Source organism: Vulpes lagopus, chromosome 12 (assembly GCF_018345385.1).
Source record: "Vulpes lagopus strain Blue_001 chromosome 12, ASM1834538v1, whole genome shotgun sequence".
Taxonomy (NCBI): Eukaryota; Metazoa; Chordata; class Mammalia; order Carnivora; family Canidae; genus Vulpes; species Vulpes lagopus.
Window position 1 is genome coordinate 8,398,332 of NC_054835.1, and position 20,305 is coordinate 8,418,636.

At 40.9% G+C, this 20,305-nt stretch overlaps 1 protein-coding gene across 4 annotated transcripts in view; it reads left to right on the top strand.

The window, feature by feature from the left end:
- The window catches only part of NUP214 (nucleoporin 214), a 103,215-nt gene that overhangs the window by 64,765 nt on the left and 18,145 nt on the right, over positions 1–20,305 (top strand). For all 4 annotated transcript variants that reach the window (XM_041724983.1, XM_041724986.1, XM_041724984.1 and 1 more), the window contains 3 exons: positions 2,058–2,119; positions 4,255–6,084; positions 7,811–7,881. In XM_041724983.1, the coding sequence (XP_041580917.1) occupies positions 2,058–2,119; positions 4,255–6,084; positions 7,811–7,881 (1,963 nt within the window). The remainder of the gene's footprint in view (positions 1–2,057; positions 2,120–4,254; positions 6,085–7,810; positions 7,882–20,305) is intronic.

A 20,305-nucleotide genomic window follows, 5' to 3' on the forward strand; every position in this document is an offset into this window, starting at 1 on the left:
CCTTGAGCAATAGAGGTTTGAACGGTGCAGGTCCACTTATATGTGAATTTTTTTTCCTAATAAATGCAGTATAGTACTATAGATGTCTTTTCCTTATGATTTTAATTTTTTTCTCTAGCTTCCTATATTATAAGATACAGGACATAATGCATATAATATGTGTTCATCAACTATTGATGTTGTTAGTAAAGCTTCCCATCAACAATAGACTATTTGTAGTTAAGTTTTGGGGAATTAGAAGTTACACGCAGATTTCCAACTGCATGGGGTGGGTGCCCCTAACCGCTGCATTGTTCAAGGGCCAACTGTATTTCCCATTTTCAGTTCAAGTTTATATGTGTGTTACGATATATTTCTTTGTTTTGTTTTTTAGGTTAAGCCTCCTTTTCTTTGGGTAGTAGGTCTGTGTCAGATTCTGTGGTGGGTTTTCTAACTTCTCACCCTGATATATTTGCATTCTGACACCATTTGGGGATTAGGTGTGACATTTGGATTGGCTTGACTGCTTGAGAGATCACTATACATTAAACTTCAAAAAGGTGATGAAAGACAGGAGCCATTGGGGAATCTGGGTCTTATATAGATATGGAGAAGTGTTCCTGTCTCGTTTTTCTAAAAGTAGTGACGGCTGTAGTTGGAAAGTTGAGTCATTTTTAAAAATGAAAGAGTCTTCTAACCTTCGTTCCACGTGCACCTTGATTATCTTTATAGGGACAGTGCCTCTTCTCAGTGCTGGAGGTACTTGCTTGTGTGGAGTCCTGTGGAAGGTGCCCTCGGCCGGGAGCTGGGCTCAGTGGAACAGAGATAAAAACTTGTCCAAAGACTTTTGCCATTGAAGGGCTGCATGATATTCAGCTCCATTAGGAAAACCTCTGGAGCTCTCTCATTTTGTGCTTTTGTGACTGGAGTCACATTAACCACAGTCTCTCCCCTAATATTAATGTGTTTCCTAAATGCCCTTCAACCTAACATGTTAAGAGCAAATAGGGGGTTTACAATTTAATTTGAGGGGGGAGATGATATATTATTTTTTCCTTAGTGTAAATCATTGTGTTTTATACTTCTCAGAGATAATTGGGAGCCAGTTTCAAAGAGTAGGTCAGTGCCAGGAGTTATTGCTTCTTTTACGAAGGCTAATAATCTTTAGTTCTGTAAATGGATATTCTTCTTCCATTTTTAATATAAGGTGAAAAAGTTTGGGTCACTCTGTCAGTTGGTTTACACCTGTTAGGTAAAATTTATTCAAGGTCGAGACAAAGAAGGGGTTTTTTAAAAATATAAAATGTAGAACACATCCTCTTAGATAATTAGTGTCCATTGGAGGAAGGCAATGATGGGTAAGAAAAACCTAAATCCTTACAATACTATATTTGATGTAGTTGGCCATAAGTTTTAAAACTAGACTTTTAAATGTGCTATTTGAACTTTACCACAGCGAGTGGTCTGTTCTAGTTCATGTGTGTGTTGAATTTTCTCCTTTGGCTATGGAGTCTTTACTCACAGCTTAAAGAAAACCTACAATAGGAGAGAGGGGTTGATAAGAGGGGTACAGAAAGGTTTTGACCCAAATTTTCCCAGCCAAGAACCAAGAGTTCTGTCAAAATGGCAAAGACAGTGGCTTCTATTTCATGCCTTCCTTCCTGTCCCCTGGCAGCGTGGCACACTCCTGACGAGCTCTCTGATCTTAGGGTGGGTTACGAGGGAGGGGGTTCTCCCTGGCCTGGGCCCCTTTACATCCATCCTGAGGCACACCATCTGCCCTAGCCACTGTGCCTGCATACGCATTCCCTGTGCGTTTCCACAACTGCTCCTTAGCTTTCCTTGGCACAGGTCCCCACCCAGACTCTGCCGAGGAAATGCAGCTGTCGCTCTAAGCCCTTTACTGTCTCTGAGATTCATGCATTTACTCTACTGCTGTTTATCTTCTCTATTGTAAGTTCCTGCGAGTAGATCAATCAGATCAGTCGTATGAATGAGTCATAAAATGTGACATTAAAAGGGCAGCATTGTGCCCTAGTTGTTTGTTCCTCTTTAACTTCTCTTCTTGCGCTCCCTAGGACTGGCTTTAATTTTGGGATAATCACACCAACCCCGTCTTCTAACGTCACCGTCACACAAGGTACAGTCTCTCTGTGGGGTGCAGCCATCCTCTTGTGTTACCTCTAAACAGGTGCTGGGTTCTGTACAGATATGTCAACATTTTCCTTGCTGCTGAGTCTTGGCTTAAAGCATCGGCAGTAAGTTCGGTGTCGATGTTGGTCCTTTGAAATAAGCAGGATTTAAACCAAAGGGGAGGACTTCTGTTGACTTTTTAAATTACAAACAAGGAAAAGATTTGTTTCTGGGAAAGCAAGACTGGGCTATAAAGGTAGATGTTAATGTGTGAATTAAACTGTCTCACTCCATCTTCTTATCTGTAAAAGACCAGATTCATCTTCTCTCCCGGATAACCTGTCTGTGAACACACTGGTCCGCAGTGTGTTGTTATATATCCATCAACTGGCATGTTTTTAACGTTGAAAAGAATTTAGGGACCTGTAAAGAAACCACATGTATTTTTTAAGTGCCTCTCAGTTCTCAGTTTAAGTTTATTTTTCTTTCATTTTGAAAAGCAAGCTCTTCCTATGAAAGTGATGTATTCCGTAATCAAACATTGTGCTCCTCAGTTGCTGCGTTTCTTTTATATGTCCTTCTGGGTTTTTTTGTCTTCTTCTATATTTCATTTAACACCATCTCTTAGGATTTTTCCAGTATTACTGGAAACGTTATATAAATGTTACTTGCAATGGCTACGTGATTTCTGTCTTGTATATATGCTGTGATCTATTTAACCCATTTACCTTTTGGACATTTAGGTTATTTCTAGGTTTTCCAAATAATAACACATTAAGCGTCTTTCTTCTGTTCATTCAACAAATATTTTTTGAGTGCTTTCTTTGTGCCAACCTAAGTGGTAGAATTTTTAGTGAAAAAGGGATCCCTTAAGATCTGGAGAGAGATTAGGAAGCTAAAAGCATAGCAGACTTCCTAAACCTAACTTGTGTGTGGCACTTAAAGAGTTGATGGTTTCCTTCCTTTCTTTCTAGAATAATGATTCTTAAACTGTTTTCGTAACCTTTGCCCGCATAGATATGGCAGCGTACACTGGAGGCCAGGCCCATGTCTTCCCCTGTCCCACTTTCTAGAGGAAAAACAACTCAGTGATATAAAAAGATTAAGAGGAACAAAATAATAACTGTCAGAAGTCATAAGTAAAATAGTCCTAAAATGCAGTGGTAATTCCATAAACATTTTAATTAATAGAATAGAAACCACCGAGAACCATAAGCAACCCAGTACAACAGCAGTGATACAAGGTTTTTCAGGAAATTGTACACAGGAAATTGGGGCTTTGTAGTCTTCCAAGAAACCAGACTTCTTAGAATAATATGGGTTAGAAACATCAATAAACACTGTAATAGGTGAATTTTACCTAGAACTATCATATTTTGGTTACTTTTATTCGCGCTTACTATTTGACCGGGAGTTGGTAGTGCTTCACCTGTTTCATTTCATCTTTATAACAGCTCTCTGATGTAGCTACTCTTACTATATCTATTTTTCAAATGGGGAAATTGAGGCCCCAAGAGGTAAAGTAACTTTTTCAGAGTTATTAGTTGTACAGACAGCAGGTGGCAGAGTACCTGGCTCCAGAGCCTATGACCTTGACCCCCGGGTCCTATTGCCTCTTTATGTAAAGCTGATTACCGAGTGAGCACTAGGGAATGACCCTTCATTGTACATAAAAATAATTGTCTGTGTACTGATATTTTCTTTGCCCATAAAAAACGCATGAGGAACTTCCATTTTGGATCAAGTCCTGGCCTACCAGGAGGTCTGTAGACGAGCACTGTGTCAAAAGTATTATTGAGGAAAGCACACACAGGGAAAAAAGAGAGAAGATGTCATTTTATTTCTCTATCACAGTGTGATAACCCTGTGAATTTCATGCATTCTAGATAGGACAGTATGTTAGTTATGATGTAATGATCACAAAAAGGATGTTTATTCCTCTCACCTCCGTGAGCTTGCTCAGAACTAGCCCTCTCGTGGAAAAGCCTTCACTATGTTTCCCCAAGGAAAAGTGCTATCCCAGGACAGCCGTCCCGACTGTATCGAGGGGAGAGAGACATGGGCTTGGAAACAGTCCGTGGGAATATGACAGATCATGTGTTGCTAAATCCAACCCACTTTCTAATTTCTTTTTCTTGCTAGGGGCAGCACCCCCCACTAAAGAGTCACACCAGCTCGATGCATTCTCCTTTGGCGGGGGAGGCAAACCTTTTTACGAGCCAGGTACTGAAAGCTCCCCACCCTCTGGGATGGCAGCGCCACATAGCTCTGGAGCCGCCACCACCTCTCCTGCGGAGCCTGCGCCTTCCAGTGGCCGACCTGCAGCACCTTCTGGACTTGCTGTCTCTACTGCCTCTGGCAAGCTGGAAACTCCGCCATCCAAGTTGGGAGAGCTTCTGTTTCCAAGTTCTTTGGCTGGAGAGACCCTGGGAAGTTTTTCAGGACTGCGCGTCGGCCAAGCAGATGATTCTACAAAACCAACCACCATTAAGGCTTCATCCACAAACCTGACTGGTGTGCAGCCAGCCAAGACTTCAACCGTCCCCTCGGGGTTTAGTTTTACTGGCCCTCCCCTGGTAGGGAAGCATGCAGAGCCCCCCGTGACCTCCTCTGTGACTACCACTGCAGGGGCACCAGCGGCAGCTGGCACAAGCACTAGCAGCTCCTCAACTGGCATCTTTGGCGGCCTGCCCCTCACCAGTGCAGGATCCTCAGGGATAATGGGTTTTGGTGGGATGACCCCAGGTGGTAGCAAGACGAGTTTTTCCTTTGGCAGCCAACAGACGAGTAGTATGGTACCCCCACCCACCCCCCCACCAGCAACAACTGCCACCCCCCTTCCTACCGCATTCCCCACATTGTCCTTTGGTAGCCTCCTGAATTCAGCATCTGCTCCCACCCTGCCTGTGGCCTCTGGGAAAAGCACAGAGGAGTCCACGTCATCAGCTTCTCCTGAGAAGCCAGACAACAGTGAGGTCTCAGCCTCAACAAGCTCGCTTCTAGGGCCGCAGCCGTCAACCTCACTTCCCCAGGCTCCTCTGCAGACTTCCGACTCTGTTAAGAAAGAAGCTGCTGTGGCTCAGCCTGCAGCCAGCAGCCCTGGCCCTGCAGGCTCCAATACCAGTCTCGTAGCACCTGGTGTCGAGGCCACTCCAGCTGCCCCCACGGTCCCCGATGTCAGGACAGAATCAGCGTCTCCCACCTCAACGCTCTCAGCACCTGGGCAGAGCACTGTCACGGCTGCTGCAGTCCCCAGCGTGGTCCCTGTGGCCATTGAAACCCCAGGTCCCCCTGTAACCTCCAGCTCTGTTTCCAGTGTTGCTCTAAGCCCAGTCACAGAGACACCAGTGTTTGGGACTGCCACCGCGGGCTCATCTCTCTTCACTCAGCCCCCCGCTGCCAGTTCTAGCTCAGCTTTCAGTCAGCTCCCCAGCAACACGGCCACTGCCTCCTCGACCACCCCTGTGTTTGGCCAGGTGGCCGTCAGCACCGCACCAAGCCTGTTTGGGCCACAGACTGGCAGTGTAGCTAGCACGGCAGCCGCCACACCTCCGGTCAGCAGCTCAGGCTTTGGCAGCCCTGCCTTCGGCACCTCAGCCACCGGGGTCTTTGGACAGACGACGTTTGGGCAGGCTCCGGCCTTTGGGCAGTCCACCAGCAGCCCTGCAAGCGGCTTTTCCTTCAATCAGCCTGGGTTCAGCTCTGGGCCTGCTTTTGGCCAGTCAGCATCTTCCACCTCCACGTCTGCCAGTGGGAATGTCTTTGGTGCCTCCTCAAGTACCAGTAGCTCCAGCTCCTTCTCGTTTGGACAGTCCTCTGCCAACACAGGAGGGGTGCTATTTGGCCAGAGCAACCCTCCCGCGTTTGGGCAGAGTCCCGGCTTCGGGCAGGGAGGCTCTGTGTTTGGTGGCACCTCTGCCACCACCACAACGGCGGCGTCATCCTCTGGGTTTAGCTTCTGTCAAGCTTCAGGTAAGAATTTACAGAAGACTTCTTTGTTCTCCTCTGCATTATTTGAAACATTTGCAAAAATTCTGTATTTCAAATTAAAAGAAAGGAGGGGAAACAAAAGAGAGACTCTAAATTCAAGAAGGGCGCCTCAGAGCACTGGTGGCCTCAGGCATTTCCTGGGCCTTGTCACCATCACTGCAGTTTTGCTCCTCAGCAAGTTCTCCACTCTTAGTCAGGAGAGTGCCAGTTTCATGGGGAAAAACACACATCTTTAGCTTAAGGTCATGGCAAGGTTCATACCTTTAGATTTGGAAGGTGCTTTAGAGGCTGTTAGGTCCCAAACTGTCAAGCCTCGAGGAGACTCATCTAATGTCATGAGCCAGAACCAGACTCTGGAGTGCCTCCTAGTTCGCTGCCCTGCCAACATTTTATATCCTGCTGCCTCTGACGCCATCTTACTTGCTACCAGGGCAGATACTGACGTTTGAGAAGTTGTGTTTTTTTCCCTATTTTCAGTGTAATTAAACAAAAATCTTTAAATGTTACTTTTTTTTTTAAGTAAAACACAATCCACTGTTGTGTGTCCAATTTTAGCAGCTGCCTTTACTTCCACAAGTTATCAGTAGGACAATTTGAAAATAATTTCGCTTTCTGATAATTATCTTAGGGAAAAGGCATTTCTTCAGTTAGGCTGTGGGAGGAGAAACAGGGATTGATGAATTCTTGTTGGGCAAAGTTATGAATAACTGCTTATTCGTTCATGTGGTGATGATTTATTTGAAAATCGTTCATAATTTATCAGGAAGGAAAATTTTTCCTTCCCTCAACAAATATTTGTTAAGCTCCCACTAAGTTCAGCCACAAGGACACAGAGCTGAAAGAGTCCTGAGATCTACCTGCTGCCCTATCAGGAGGCTGTTTGGCCTGTGGGAATTATGGGAAACGTGATGATGGTTGTGGAGAGTGGGCAGGGGGAAAGGCCTGAGGAGTCTCACAGAGAAGGGTGTTCAACACACTGGGGTGCATCCTTTTTCTGCAGTCTAAACTTGAGAATCCCTCATGCACAAGTTTAATCCAACTATTTGAACATAATTGAGAACCTCTGAAAAAATCTTTCATCTAGTAACTATGTGGAAAGGTACCTGAGCAATATACTTAAGCCCTGGTGGAAGAATTGACACTTGCCTGAGATCACCCACCTAGATCAGTGACACAGCTGGGTATGGAACTCTTGCCTTCTAACTCCTTGTCTTGGGCTCTTCAGTTAGAGTACACAGTCTCATCTGGTTTTCCCAGGTCCTGTTCAGACCAGCGCTTCAGACATCCTCTGCCAACCAGAAGAAAGATGAACTACCCCAAAAGAATCTCGTATTTGAGGAAACCAGAGAGTAAAAATATTCATGATATTAAGTCAGTCATTGGAAAGACTCCGTGACAGCTGAGTCTCAGGAAAAACTACCCTGAGAGTATACTGCTGTATCAGTCCCTACCCACCTGGGGTTTGGTAGGAGACAAGAATTCAGTCCTCAGGATTTTGGAATTTATATTAGTATGAAATGTTAACGATGACCAAAGGTCTTTATTTACTTATAATGTTCTCCGTTTCCTATAAAGGAAAACAGATTTTATTTGTGAGTTGACTTATTATCAGGTATCTTAGTACATCTGAATGCAATTTAAAAACACAAAATACTTGATGTTGTAAAGGAGTCATCCAAATTAAACTTGTTCTCTTCTTATTTTATAGGTTTTGGGTCTAGTAATACTGGTTCTTTGTTTGGTCAAGCAACCAGTACTGGCGGAACAGTCTTTGGCCAGGTAAATAATGTATGTTTGTTTCCATTCGTGTCAACATGTAGCAGACCCATCCACATCGTTCCCGCACAGTGTAAGCAGTTTGTACTCTATGCCCAATGCCAGCAAATAGCCTCATAGGATTCTCAAGCTCTGCCTTCTTTGGCTCCCTTGGGGAGGCAGAAATCTCAGTCTCTGATTCGAGAGAATCACTATAGTTTTGACCCTTCTCTGACAGTCCTCTAGGAAGCACTTTAGAAGCACAGTATCTGATCTCTATCCATCTTCTCTGCCCATTCTGCTAGGGCGGGAGTTCACACACTACAGTCCATGGGCTACATCTCCTCCTCAGCCTTGTTGTATATGGGGTTTTTTGTTTTCTTTTTAAGGTCCTGGAGCTTAGAATACTTTTTACCTTTTTAAATGGTTATTTAAGCCAAAAGAAGAATATGTAACCGACACCATATATGGCCTCTGGACTAAGCTGTATGCACTTTGGTGACCTGAGTTGTTTGAGTTTGTACAGATAGTGGTGATCTACATGTGGGCACGGTTTTAAGTGCTTTACATAAATGGACTCACATAATCAGTAGTGCTTCTGGGAGGTAGGTGCTATTATTGTCCCCATTCCACAGATGAGGACAGCGAGGGCTCAGAGAGAGTAAATGTATTGTTATATCACATGCTTTCAGATCACAGTAACCCCTCAAGGAGTCTTTGTGAAGAAAGGTCCTCTAATGTAGCAAAGACGATGGTGGCTTTCTGAAGGTGGACTTGACATATGTCCGTTAACTAACGAAGTGGCAGATGTACCCTATGTTTCTGCCACATCTTCAGGAAGATATTTTCTTAGTGCTCCCTTTCCTTCAAAGACACGCTTTATCCTGATCAGTGATCTGTGGCAGGGGGAAGTGAAACTTCGGAGCTGATAATGGCAGGTGAAGTCATTTAAACTGAGGTCCTCACTGGAAACGGCTAAAAATGGTAGATAAAACACAAAAACCACAGTTTCAAAAGCACTGGCAAAAAAAAAAAAAAATTAAAAAAAAAAATTAAAATAAATAAATAAATAAATACATGCATGCATGCATGCATGCATGCATGCACTGGCAGCTAACAGGGTATTTTGCCAAGCCAGATTAAAAGAAAATGGGCATCTGTAGAAGTGATGAGAACGCAAGAGCCAGTGTTACCATGAGGGCATTTATTCATCTGATAAAATTTTATTTTTTTTAAGATTTAATTTATTTATTCATGAGAGAGAAAGAGACAGAGACACAGGCAGAGGGAGAAGCAGGCTCCATCCAGGGAGCCTGATGTGGGACTTGATCTTGGGACTCCAAGATCACGTCCTGGGCTGAAGGCAGGCACTAAACCGCTGAGCCACCCAGGCGTCCCTCATCTGAGAAAATTTTAATAACCCCAAAGGGCAAAGGAACAGAAGTCACAACTGAGATAGGCACAGAATGAGGAGTCTAAAAGAGACCACCCCAAGGTGAGCTGGGACTCCAGATTCACTGGGTCTCCACCTGTGAATGTAGCCTGACAGGATCCTACGGTGGTGGTGTCTGCAGATGGCTGGCAAAAGCAGCGCAGACCCACTTTGAAGAAAAGTAGCTTTACTCTAAGCCTGGGATGATTTTACTCCTAAGCCTAGGACGTCAATTCTCTCGCCTAAATCACAAAAGGAAATAGAACTATGAGCAGGGCCCAGAATAAACATCAGACATACATGTGCAAAGACTTCCACACTATAAAACATCTATGTTTTACATGCTTGATAGAAATAAAAGGCAAACTTGAACATACTGGTGAAGAGGAAGGGGTAAGATGTGTCATAGCTGCATTGAAAACCAAATAGAACTTCTAGAAAAATATAATTAAAATTTAAAATCAGCAGATTAGACCCAGCTGAAGAGAATGGTAATCTACCAGAATAGGGATCAGCAAACTTCTATAAAGGACTAGATAGTTCGAGAACCACATACAGTTTCCACCACAGCTACTTATTGCTACACAAAAGCAGGCCATAGACAGTAAATACGTGAATGAACATGATTATGCTTTCATAAAACTTTATTTACCAAAACAGCAGCCCGGATTGAGTCCACAGATTATAGTTTGGTGGCTGTCAAACTCACGAGCAGGTCAGATTAAGTTACCTGGAATATATCATGGAGAGCAAAAAAGATGAAAGATACAAAAGAACAGGCAACACCCTTTTTGAACTTGGCCACAGTAACTTCTTGCAAGATACATCCACAAAGGCAAAAGAAACAAAAGCAAAAATGAACTATTGGGACTTCATCAAGATAAGAAGCTTTTGCACAGCAAAGGATACAGTCAACAAAACTAAAAGACAACCTACAGAATGGGAGAAGATATTTGCAAATGACATATCAGATAAAGGGCTAGTTTCCAAAATCTATAAAGAACTTATTAAACTCAACACCAAAGAAACAAACAATCCAATCATGAAATGGGCAAAAGACATGAAGAGAAATCTCACAGAGGAAGACATGGACATGGCCAACATGCACATGAGAAAATGCTCTGCATCACTTGCCATCAGGGAAATACAAATCAAAACCACAATGAGATACCACCTCACACCAGTGAGAATGGGGAAAATTAACAAGGCAGGAAACAACAAATGTTGGAGAGGATGCGGAGAAAAGGGAACCAACCCTCTTGCACTGTTGGTGGGAATGTGAACTGGTGCAGCCACTCTGGAAAACTGTGTGGAGGTTCCTCAAAGAGTTAAAAATAGACCTGCCCTACGACCCAGCAATTGCACTGTTGGGGATTTACCCCAAAGATTCAGATGCAATGAAACGCCGAGACACCTGCACCCCGATGTTTCTAGCAGCAATGTCCACAATAGCCAAACTGTGGAAGGAGCCTCGGTGTCCATCGAAAGATGAATGGATAAAGAAGATGTGGTCTATGTATACAATGGAATATTACTCAGCCATTAGAAACAACAAATACCCACCATTTGCTTCAACGTGGATGGAACTGGAGGGTATTATGCTGAGTGCAGTAAGTCAATCGGAGAAGGACAAACAGTGTATGTTCTCATTCATTTGGGGAATATAAATAATAGTGAAAGGGAATATAAAGGAAGGGAGAAGAAACATGTGGGAAATATCAGGAAGGGATACAGAACATAGACTCCTAACTCTGGGAAACGAACTAGGGGTGGTGGAAGGGGAGGAGGGAGGGGGGTGGGGGGGAATGGGTGACGGGCACTGAGGGGGACACTTGACGGGATGAGCACTGGGTGTTATTCTGTATGTTGGTAAATTGAACACCAATAAAAATTAATTTATTAAAAAAAAAAGAAAGATACAAAAGAGAGCCAAATGTTAAGAGAAAATTTAACATGTTTAATCAAAGAAGAGAAAAGATGTGTGACAATATCAGAGAAAAAGACATTTCCAAAACCAGTAGAAAACAGTAACCCACAGCTTCAAAAGTCCCACAAATGCTGAGTAGAACGTGTGAAAAGAAACTGATTCCAAGACCCATCACAGTGAAGCTGCACAGATATAAAGATAAAATGTTAAAAGCCCTCAAGAGAAAGACAAGTTACCTTTAAAAGAGCAATAGTTGGACTCAGAGCTGACTTCTCAGCAGTGAGAAGCCAGAGACAGTCTTTTTACCTAGAATTTCTAAACCCCACAAAAAACATCTTTAAAGATTGAAGGGAAATCAAGACATTTCTCAGACAGATATTGAGAGAATTTATGCCTAGCAGACCTGAAGCAAATTCTAAAGGATATTCTTCAGGCAAAAAGAAAATTTGACTTCACTAAAATTATGGCTCTCTTAAGGTAAAACAAGCCATGAAATGGTAAAATTACAGCCTATAAAACTGACAGAGTAATTGTATTTAGAATATGTAAACAATACAACTAAAAAGAAGGCAAGTACACCACCACCAAAATGGCTAAAAGGTTGACAGTATTCAATATTGGTGAGGAGGTATAGCAACTAGAAACTCGTATGTCGCATAAGGGAGTATAAATCCATATAACCACAAAAAAATTCGTCTTGAGCCAGCGTATCTACTTCGGTATAACGTAACCAGCAGAAACAAGTGCTTTCCTTCGCAAGAAGGTAGGAATGAGAATGTTCCTGGTAGTGTATTTGTAATAACTAAAAACAAGAAACAACCAAAATGCCTATCAGCTGAAGAATGGATGAATAAATTGTGGTATATTTGTACGGTGGCATACTACAAAATAGTGAAATCAAATGCATGTTCGTATACAAAACAAAATGGGTAAATCCCACAGATGTAGTGTTAAATGAAAGAAGCCAGATCTGAGAGTATATACTGTTGGATTACAGTTTCTTAAAGAGGCAAATACAGGCAAAACTTAGCATGATAGAAATTATAATGGTGGTTTCTCCTAGGGCATTAAACATGGGGTACAGAGGAGCTGTCTAAAGTTCCCCAACAATGTCTGCTATTTTGAACTGTTATAAACACTTGTATGTCAAAATTCACTGAGCTCTCTACACATAAAATTTGTAAATTTAAACACAAGGAAAATAAGCAAAAAGATTTCATTAAAAAAAGATAGTTTATTGCACAACTTTGTAAATGAACCTGATGCTACTAAATTGTACACTTAAAAATTCTGAAGTCGGGATCCCTGGGTGGCGCAGCGGTTTGGCGCCTGCCTTTGGCCCAGGGCGCGATCCTGGAGACCCGGGATCGAATCCCACGTCGGGCTCCCAGTGCATGGAGCCTGCTTCTCCCTCTGCCTGTGTCTCTGCCCCCCTCTCTCTCTCTCTCTGTGACTATCATAAATAAATAAAAGTTAACAAAAAAATTTAAAACATTAAAAAAAAATCCTGAAGTCAATAACTTTTATGTATATTTTATCACAATTTTTTAAAGAAGGAGGAATAAAATAAATAAATAAATAAATAAATAAATAAATAAATAAATAAATGTTAGCTAGAAGACCAAGAAACATTCAGTTAGTAATATGAATTAAACCAAAAGAGATACACACCTATACAACAGCAAAAATTCAAAGCGCAATTATAACAAATGCCAGCAAATCTATACAGAGCAAAGGAAGTTTGCATGTACCCCTGGTTGGAGTGTCATTTGGTACAACCTTACCTTGGAAAATAGTGTGGCTTGATCCAACAGAGACTGGTAGTTCCAACTCCTAGGTGTGTTCTTTAGAGAAAGTCATCATGGACATGGGCACCAGGATACAGGAGCGTTTATAGCCACATTGTTACAGTAACCAAAGACTGGAAGCATCCCACATGTTTACCAGTATTCCAATGTGTAGACAAGTTTGTATTGTTCTATAGTAGAATTTAACCAGCTGTGAAAATGACTAAACCAAAGTGGCATGAGGAACTCACAGGCATAATGTTGAGCTAACAGAGATAAAACTTACTGTGATAAACTCTATATTGGTTACTCGTTTCCGCCACCCACCCCCATATTCTTCTGTCACAGAAATTATGTTTGCAATTGGAGGGGCCAGAAATTCAAATCAATATTTTATCTGATGATAGGGGCTTTCTGTGTTGTATTCATTGCTATATCCCCAATTCTTAGGACTCTGGCTAGCACATGATAGACACCATAAAAATGAATACATTTTCAGTTGACAGGAGTATCCTCAGAAATATCTAAGAGAAAGAAAAAGAAAGAAAGAGAAAGAAAGAAAGAAAGAAAGAAGAAAGAAAGAAAGAAAGAAAGAAAAGAAAAGAAAAAGAAAGAAAGAAAAGAAAAGAAAAGAAAAAAAAGAAGAGAAAGAGAAAGAGAAGAAAGAAAGAAATATCTAAGAGTACAAGGCAGATTCTGGCTAGGATTCAGAAGACCTTAACTCCTTTAATAACACCAAGCAAAATCCAGATAATGTAATAATCACATTTATCCCATGGATATTGGAATTATCTAGTGCCACGTAACACATGACCCCCAAATCAGCAGCATTTATATATATCCAGTGGTTGGTTTTGCTTTTGGCTCAGAATTTAACTGGAGTTCTTGGTTTCTCTCTGTGGCCTGGGCTTCCTTACAACATGGTGGCTGGATTCCAAGAAAAAATTTTCAAAAAAAAAGAAAGGGAATCAAGCAGAAGCCATATAACCTTTTATGACCTATTTGCAGAGCATTACTTAGGTTGCATTCTCTTGTTCAAGGCAGTCATAAAATCTCATTCAAGTGTAAAAGGAGGGCAATAGACTTTACCTCTTAGAAGAGCACATGAGTCTAGAAATATTGCTGTGACCATCTTTGGAAAGTATCTGTCACAGTGGGACTCAGACTGGCAGAAAGCCTTGTGGAATTGATTTCCAGAGACAGAAGCCCATGGTAGGTGAATGTGATGGGATAGCGGATTCTGGGGGCACATGTCAAGTCTGGGTTTGAGAAGTGGAAGAGAAGCCTTGCTAAAGACTGAAGAAATGTACTGGCTAGAGAAGAATCCAGAAGGAGCTATTGGCAACAAGGGGAACAAGCAAAATAAATGACCAGTAAGTGCATGAAAAGATCAATACCATTCAACATTAGGAATATGAACATCAAAACCATAATGAAAATACCTCTTTACACCCATTCGGTGGCAATAATAATAATTTTTAAAACCCTGAGAATAATAGGTGTTGACAAGGATGTAGAGAAATTGGAACCCTCATACATTGTTGGTTAGAATGTAAAATAGTGCATCTGTAGAACATAGTTCAGTGGTTCCTCAAAAAGCCAAACATAGAATTGCCATATGACCCAGCAATGCCACTACTGGGTATATACCTATAGGAATTAAAAGTAGGAAGTAAAAAAAAAAAAAAAAAAGTAGGAAGTCAAAGAGACTCTTTTCACCAGTCTTCACAGCAGCATTACAGTAGCCAAAAGGAGGAAACAACCCAAGTTTCCATCAACAGATGACTGGACAAACAAAATATGGCCTATTCATATGGAGGAATATTATCCAGCCTTCTAAAGGGATGAAGTTCTGATTCATACACACTACACTTGGATGAACCTTGAATGCATTATGCTAAATAAAATGAGCCAGACATAAAGGGACAAGTAACGTATGATTCCATCACGAAGTATTTTTTAGAATAGGTAAGTTCATAGAGCAAGAAAATAGATTAGAAATGACCATTGGCTATAAGGAGGAGAGAGTGGGACTTACTGCTTAATGGTTAAGAATTTTGGTTGTGGTGATGAAAAAATCCTGGAAATAGGTATTGATGATGGCTGTATAACATTGTGAATATAGTTCATGCCACTGAATTGTATGCTTGCTTACATGGTTAAAATTACAAAATGATATTTTGCCACAATTTTAACTTAATGTAACATACCAAAAACTATTGAATTCTATCCTTTAAAATCAGTGACTTTTATGGTATGTGGATTAAATCCCAATAAAGCTGTTTTGTTAAGAAGAAAAAAAAAAAGATGGAGGTCGAAAGACTTGCAAGTATAACAGTAATTTGTTCAATATAAAAATCTTCCCTAACCACCTCTCCCCGACTTTTTCTAAGAGAAAGGAAGTAAAGGCAGGACCAAAAAGCAGAAAGACTTGCACAATCCTTCAATCTTGCTGCCCAGAACTGTTGAATCCAAAGGTAACATTGCAGCCCAACTGCCTCTTGGCTCCAGGCTCAACAATAAGAGAAATAACCTAAACCCTAAGCAAACACAGAGGTGAGTTCAGTCTTTGGTTCATTTCCAGATCAATTCAACACATAGTAAAATGTGAATAGTTGCATATTCACTTTGGGATACAGATGAAAGAGGGCTCTGGTACTGTGGGAGAAACAGTGTTCTTCATTCCCCATGCCTCAGTTCTACATGCAAAGTCTGGTATACCAAAAAAAAATGTATGTATTTTACACACATATGGCATATATAATATATAACATGAAGAAGCAAAAATAGTAGGGGGCACCCACAATCGTATTTTAGTAAACAATAAAAAACAACCTGTAGATGATCCAGATAATGGAACTAGTAGGCAGAGACTTTAAAATAACAATTGTGACTCTTGTGCTCAAGTATTTACAGGAAAAGGAAAGAATGGGTGAATAAGGAATCTCAGCAGAGAATTGAAAGTCATAAAAATATATAGTCTTGATCTGTATCTAAAGTTTAAATCTAGGGACACCTGGGTGGCTCAGCAGTTGAGTGTCTGCCTTCAGCTCAGGGCGTGATCCCAGAGTCCCGGGATTGAGTCCCACATCGGGCTCCCTGGATAGAGCCTGCTTCTCCCTCTGCCTGTGTCTCTGCCTCTCTCTGTGTGTCTCTCATGGATAAGTAAATAAAATCTTCAAAAAAAAAAGTTTAAATTTAGTATCTGAAATTAAAAATGATTAGACAGACTTACCAGCAGAGTGAGTACTACAGAAAAACCATGAACTTGAACACGTGTCAAAAATTATTTCAGAAATTATCTGAAGTGAAGCTCGGAATGGAGGTCCCTGGCTGGCTCAGTTGGCAGAACATGTGACTCTTGATCTGAGGGCCCCATTTTGTTGGTGTGGAGCCTACTTAAAATGAATGAATATGTAAACAATGTTTTGAATGAAACTCAGACTGAGATACCCACCAAGCAGAACGTTAGTGACCTGTGTGACAAATTATCAGGCAGTCTGGAGTGTTTGTAATTTGAGTCCTTGAAGGCAAGGAGACAGACAAAAGTACTTGAAGAAAAATGGCCAAGCTTTTCCAAATGTATGGAAAAACAAATCCTGAAGCCCAAGAAACTCTGTGAACCCTAAACAGAATAAATGCCAGAAGACCACACCTAGACACATCATAGATAAGCTTCTGAAAACCAAATACAAGGAGTAGAATCTTAAAGCAGCTAAAAAAGACTCAGGCCATACTGGGAAACAATGTATTGTATGGTTATGAGGAGATGTTAAATATGTGACAACCGGAGCAAAAAGGCTTCTTTTGCTCCTTTTGCACAGACTAGTGGTTCTCAAATGGTATCAATTCCACCCCTACCCCCATCCCTGTGGGAGAATTCCACAGTTACAATGTCTGGAGACCTGTTTGGTCCTCAGGAGTAGGGGATACTGTCAGCATCTAGGGGGTTAGAGGCCAGGGATGCTGCTCAACATATATCCCTCCAAAACAAGGAATTATCCAGCCCAAAAGTCTAGTGCCACTGTTAAAAAAACATTGTTAGGTAAACAAAAAGAACACAAAAAGCAGTAAGCATTAATGGAGAAACTTTAGAAAGTAGCCTCCATCAGAATTTGAAAGTAATACTCATCAAAAGACTGTAATGAAGTGAAAAGGCAGGGCATAGACTGGGAGAAACTATAATGTACCAAATGAAAGCCTTCTGTCCAGATTATATAAGGAATATATAAAGAACTTTTAAAAAGTAAGCAAAGTACTTACTTTACAAAAGAGGATATGAATGGCCAATAAGCATGTGAAAACTTGCCTGTTGTCATTAGTCATCAGAGAAACGCAAATTGGAATCACAATAAGACACTGCTCCATAGCCACTAGAATCACTAAATTTAAGAGCTAACAAAATCAAATGTGGAGATCTAAAGCAAGTAGATCTCTGAATATGTTGCTGGTGGGATGAAAACCTAGTGATTTGGGAAACCATTTGGCAATAAATCTGAAAAATGTACTATTTTTGTAGTTTAACAGTTCCAGTCCTAGGTATTTACCCACAAAAGCTGAAAATAAAGGTCCACAAAACGACTTAATGCTTATAGCAGCTTTGTTTATGACAGCTAAAACCTGGAAACAGTCCAGATGTTTACCAGGATACTAGTAAACACCAGCATACTCCTGCAATGGAATACTGCTCAGCAGTCTAAAGAGAAGAATGACCAACACATGCAGCAATATAGATGAATCTCAAAAGCACATGTTGATTCTAGCCAGGTCAGTTAGGCAAGGAAATGAAATAAAGGCATCTAGATTGGAAGGGAGAAAGTAACACTATCTGCAGATAGCATGATCAGGTAAATAGAAAATCCTAAGGAATCCACTAAAATACTATTAGAACTAATAAATGGGTTCAGTTGTAGGATGCAAGATTAATATTTTTAAAATCTATTATATTTCTATACATTCACAATGAACTATCTGAAGATGAAAGTAAGACAATTCGATTTTTGATAACATCAAAACGAGTATTGTTTAAAAAAATTAAAGATGATCTAAATAAATGGAAGGACATCCATTGTTCATAAATTGGAAGGTTACATTTGATAGAGTCTTTATTAAAATAGTTCATTTCAGAGAGTTTTGAGTACTATGAAGAGAATAAATAATGAGGGAAAAGGATTTAGGTTACATACATAGGAAATGCCTTTCTGAAGTCTCATCAGTGTCTCCTTTTCCTTTTTATATTTGTTTCTTTGAATTAGGATCAAATCCAGTCCACACATTGAGACTGCTTGATAGGTCTCCTGAGTATGTCTCCATAGATAACTCTTCATTGTATCTCTTCCCCCCGTTTCTCATAATTCAGTTGTTCGGTAGAATTTCCTGTGATCTGGTTGCTGACTGCATTCCTGTGTTACAGCTCCCAGTTAACTTGGTCCCCTGCCCTTTGTTCCTTCCTTTGAAGTGAGGGTTGGGTCTGGAGGCTTGAGGAGATTCAACTTTGATTTTTTTTTTAATTTATTTTATTTATTTATTTTGGCAACATTATGAGGTTGGATCTTAAACAGTAACTGCCTATTTCATGATATTAAAGAATTGTTCATTTTTAAGGCACGATAATGGTATGGTTATAGTTTGTTTTAGAGATTATATTAGAAAAATCAGTGGTTCAAATGATAAGATGTCTAGGATTTGCTTCATACTAATAAAAGATGAGGGGAGATAAATGGAGTATAGATAAAGATCAACCGGCCATGAGTTCATCAAAATTGCATGATGGGCCTGGGGTAATAGCATTACTTTTTGTACACTTTTAAAATTTTTAAGATTTTCCATAATTTAAAGTTATAAAACTGTAGTAGTTTATTGTATTTAAAATGAATGGGGGGATCCCTGGGTGGCTCAGTGGTTTAGTGCCTGCCGGTGACCCTGGGGTCCTGGGATCGAGTCCCCCATCAGGTTCCCTGCATGGAGCCTGCTTCTCCCTCTGCCTGTGTCTCTGCCTCTGTCTCTCATGAATAAATAAATAAAAATTAAAAAAAAATGAATGGGACTCTCTAACCTATTTCTGAGGTTGCAATAACTATCAATTCACATTCACTTCTGTGATCCCCTTTTATTCATTTCTGCAGGTAGCCATTATTTTTCAGATCCTATTTTTACCATTTAGGTCGAGCCATCTGAAATTGCCATTTTTTGGTAGGGTGAAAATATCCACATATTGGCAGTTGACTGTGTTTTGGTCTGATGCATGGAAGTCAGCTACAAAGTCTGATATTTTCTATATGCTGCTTGGATTCATTGTCATGCCTTCCTTCCTTTCAAAGTTTGGCTATTAGTTATCAAAGCCTATGCTTTTGTGATTGGATTCCAAGTTTTAAAAAACTCTTACTCATCGTTAAGTGGTTGTAGTAAACTGTTATTGTCGTTTTAAAGAAATTTAGGGAGAAAAAAAGGGAGTTAGAGACAAGTGTCTTAAAATTAGCCTGTTGCATTCAAGTACAAAAGAGCAGTGTAAATTGGACCATGTTGAGGGGAGAGGGAAGGAGAGATGCTAAAAGAGGTTGTCAGAGGTAGACTGGGGCCAGATGATGGAGATCTTGTAGAATTTTTAATTAATGCGTTTAATGGTCTGCCACTCGTAGATATTCTTCTAGCTGCTGTTTGAACAGAGTTTGTAGTGGAAGCAGGACATCGGTTAAGTTGTATAGTAAGGTTAGGTGGCTCAGACCAGTGTGGTGGCTGTGCCCCTGAGGGGACGCACTAGGGAGTTGTTTCAAAGGTGGCCCTCTGGAGGTGTGACTTAGTGTGAAGTGTTAGAAAAATGCCTGGCATCTAGAAAGTGCTCAGTCATTGGTCTGTTCCCATCACTGTGAAAATACTAAACAGCAGCTGTTTTCTGAGCATATGTTTATATTTCAGGCGCTAAAGTGCATCATGTTTCTTAGCACATTTAATTGTTTTGAGCTGGGTAGTTCATTATTCCCATTTCAGAGGAGATGGACTTCTACACCATTCTGTCTGCCTTTGAAGGACACTTTTTTTTTTTTTAGGATTTTATTTATTTATTCATGAGAGACACGGAGAAAGAGGCAGAGACAGGCAGAGGGCGAAGCAGGGTCCCTGCAGGAAACCTGATGTGGAACTCAATCCCAGACCCCAGGATCATGACCTGAGCCAAACACAGCTGCTCAACCACTGAACCACCCAGACATCCCTGAAGGACACTTCTATAAGATTTCTGTACATTAGTAACCCATTTATGTTTTTTTTTTCTTTTGTTTTTTGGAACTAGGCTCCATACCCAGT